This window comes from Corylus avellana, chromosome 5 (genome assembly GCF_965113065.1).
Source record: "Corylus avellana chromosome 5, dhCorAvel1.hap1.2, whole genome shotgun sequence".
Classification (NCBI taxonomy): domain Eukaryota; kingdom Viridiplantae; phylum Streptophyta; class Magnoliopsida; order Fagales; family Betulaceae; genus Corylus; species Corylus avellana.
Genome location: NC_142494.1, coordinates 8,139,922 through 8,142,178, shown reverse-complemented (window position 1 = coordinate 8,142,178; position 2,257 = coordinate 8,139,922). Strand labels below are relative to the sequence as shown.

The following is a 2,257-nucleotide window of genomic DNA, read 5'->3' as shown; positions in this document are numbered from 1 at the left end:
TCGTACGTAATGCCAAAATCTCATAAAGGAGCGTATAATGCACGCTACTACGTATATATATATATTTTTAATTGTACTAGGATATAAAAGTAAAAATAATTTGAAGTATTTTGTGTAATTTCTTAACCATTTTGTTAAAAAAAAAATAGTGTTGAAAAGTATTAACAAACTAATTTTATCTCAGCCCAATGTTTTTAATAAAGAAAATTTGGTTGGAGCTTTCATTTCATTAAAATTAATGCTAGAATGAAGTTTTTTGTCCTAATTTTTAAAATTATTATTAAATTTTAAATAATTATTATTAAATTTTAAAAACAAAAGGTTATCATTCTAGCATTACTCTTCTAAAAATCACATTTTAATTTAATAATTATTTTACAATATTGATATGATGATTAAAAAACAATCTTTTTATTATTATTTTATAATATTCCATCTATACATGCACAACTAACTAAAATTATAGTGTTGAAATTATTGACAAATATTCCATGATTCCATCCAATTTGATCGAGTGCTTTATACGCTCTTATCTAAAAGCGTGAGCACCAGCCACAATACAAGCCGTAACTACGGCTCGTTTAGGATGAAAGCCGGCACGGCAACCACTCGCCGCTTGCCCCGAAATTCCCGCGTGCCACGTAATCCCCAGACAACATCATCATAAATCTCACCCCCCCTACTTCCACTCTCTTGCGCTTGGGCGGCGCCTCTTTCTCAGTCAAATCCCTCGTTGACTGCTCCCCTCTCCTCCTTTTTTTTCTCTCTCGTAATTAATTAATTAATTAAATCTTAATCACAGACAACGCCGCTTATAAATACAACCCCCCCTCCATTTCCTCTCAATCACACACTTGCTTCATCGTCTGAATCTGATACTTCGTTATTTTGTTTGGCTCGCCGGAAAAGCAGAAATGGCTCTTAAGGAGAAACTTGGCGTTAAAAGGGGAAGTAAGATTGCGAAGCCTTGTGGCAATGAGAAGGAGGTGCATTATAGGGGCGTGAGGAAGAGGCCGTGGGGCCGATACGCCGCCGAAATCCGCGACCCAGGCAAGAAGAGCCGCGTCTGGCTCGGGACCTTCGACACGGCCGAGGAGGCGGCGCGTGCCTACGACACTGCCGCCAGAGAATTCCGCGGCGCCAAGGCCAAGACCAACTTCCCTCTGCCGAACGAGGAATCACCCATTAACCGGAGCCCGAGCCAGAGCAGCACGGTGGAGTCCTCAAGCCCGGATGGGCCGGCGCGTGACACCACGCGCCCCCGTGAAACCGGCGGTGGTGTTGAGAGTGGTTTTGCTCCTGTGGGTCGTTTTCCGTTTCTCAATCAGCAGGCGTACGTGGTGGCGGGATATCCTCACGCGCGCCCGGTTTTGTTTTTTGACGGGGTTGGGATGCCTGGGTATGTGAGTCAGAGCTACCCGGTCCGGTTCGACGCGGGTCCGGCCGAGTTCAACTCCTGTGGGGTCCAGAGCGACTCGGACTCATCATCGATCGTCGATTGCAAGCCGAGAAGGGAACATCTTAATCTTAATCTTGATCTTAACCTTGCTCCCCCAATGGACGCTTGATATTGCACCAATTTTGTGATAATTGCAAGCAAAGTAGTGTTTTTTAATTGGAGAGAGATGGATTTATGTGGAAGTTCATCCTTCTATGTAAATAAATTACTTAGGAATTTAGTGTTGGCCAAAGCCTAGATGTGTTTTTGTTTTTTTGTTTCTTCTTCTGTTTCTCTTTAACAAAGGGAAACTATCACATTAATCTCTCCATATGTTGTAACCTCTCATTTTACTAACTTCTTAGTATTAAAAAAATTTATTTCTTCTTGATAATTTTCTTTTTTTGTGTGTTAATTATTTGCTTGTATTGTTGATTACTTGAAGCATCAGGTAAATCCAAAGTTGATAGTAATGCATTGGGAAGTACACAAAAAGATAAAAGATAATTTTAAAAAATAAATAAAAAAGAGAATTTTACTATGATCTTAACTGTTGTGCCTCGAAATTGCAGTCTATTTTTATATTCTTGGTAACAAAAGTATTAACAAAAACAGCAACATATAACTTCAAATTTAAAATACTTTTCAAAATTTTTATATTTATGTTATATTAAAACCTTTTTTTTAACTAAAAAAAATGTTGCTAAAAATATATTAAGAAAGAAAAAGAAAGCTATAAAGAGAAAGGTTAGATAATATAATTCCATTTAATAAGGTTAACGTGTTGTGAAGTTATTTACTAAATTGATATATGATTGT

The 2,257-nt window shown here is 38.0% G+C and overlaps 1 protein-coding gene across 1 annotated transcript; it reads left to right on the top strand.

Moving 5' to 3' along the window:
• The first annotated feature begins 717 nt into the window (after window positions 1-717).
• Window positions 718-1,832, top strand: ERF9 (erf domain protein 9). The gene has a single exon (XM_059593422.2). The coding sequence runs from the start codon at window positions 915-917 to the stop codon at window positions 1,566-1,568; it is 654 nt and encodes a 217-aa protein (XP_059449405.2). The 5' UTR covers window positions 718-914; the 3' UTR covers window positions 1,569-1,832.
• Window positions 1,833-2,257: the final 425 nt, after the last annotated feature.

What these genes read in the sequence shown, in the direction of transcription:
- ERF9 (XM_059593422.2), top strand. Translation starts at nt 915, where the DNA reads ATGGCTCTTAAGGAGAAACTTGGCGTTAAAAGGGGAAGTAAGATTGCG.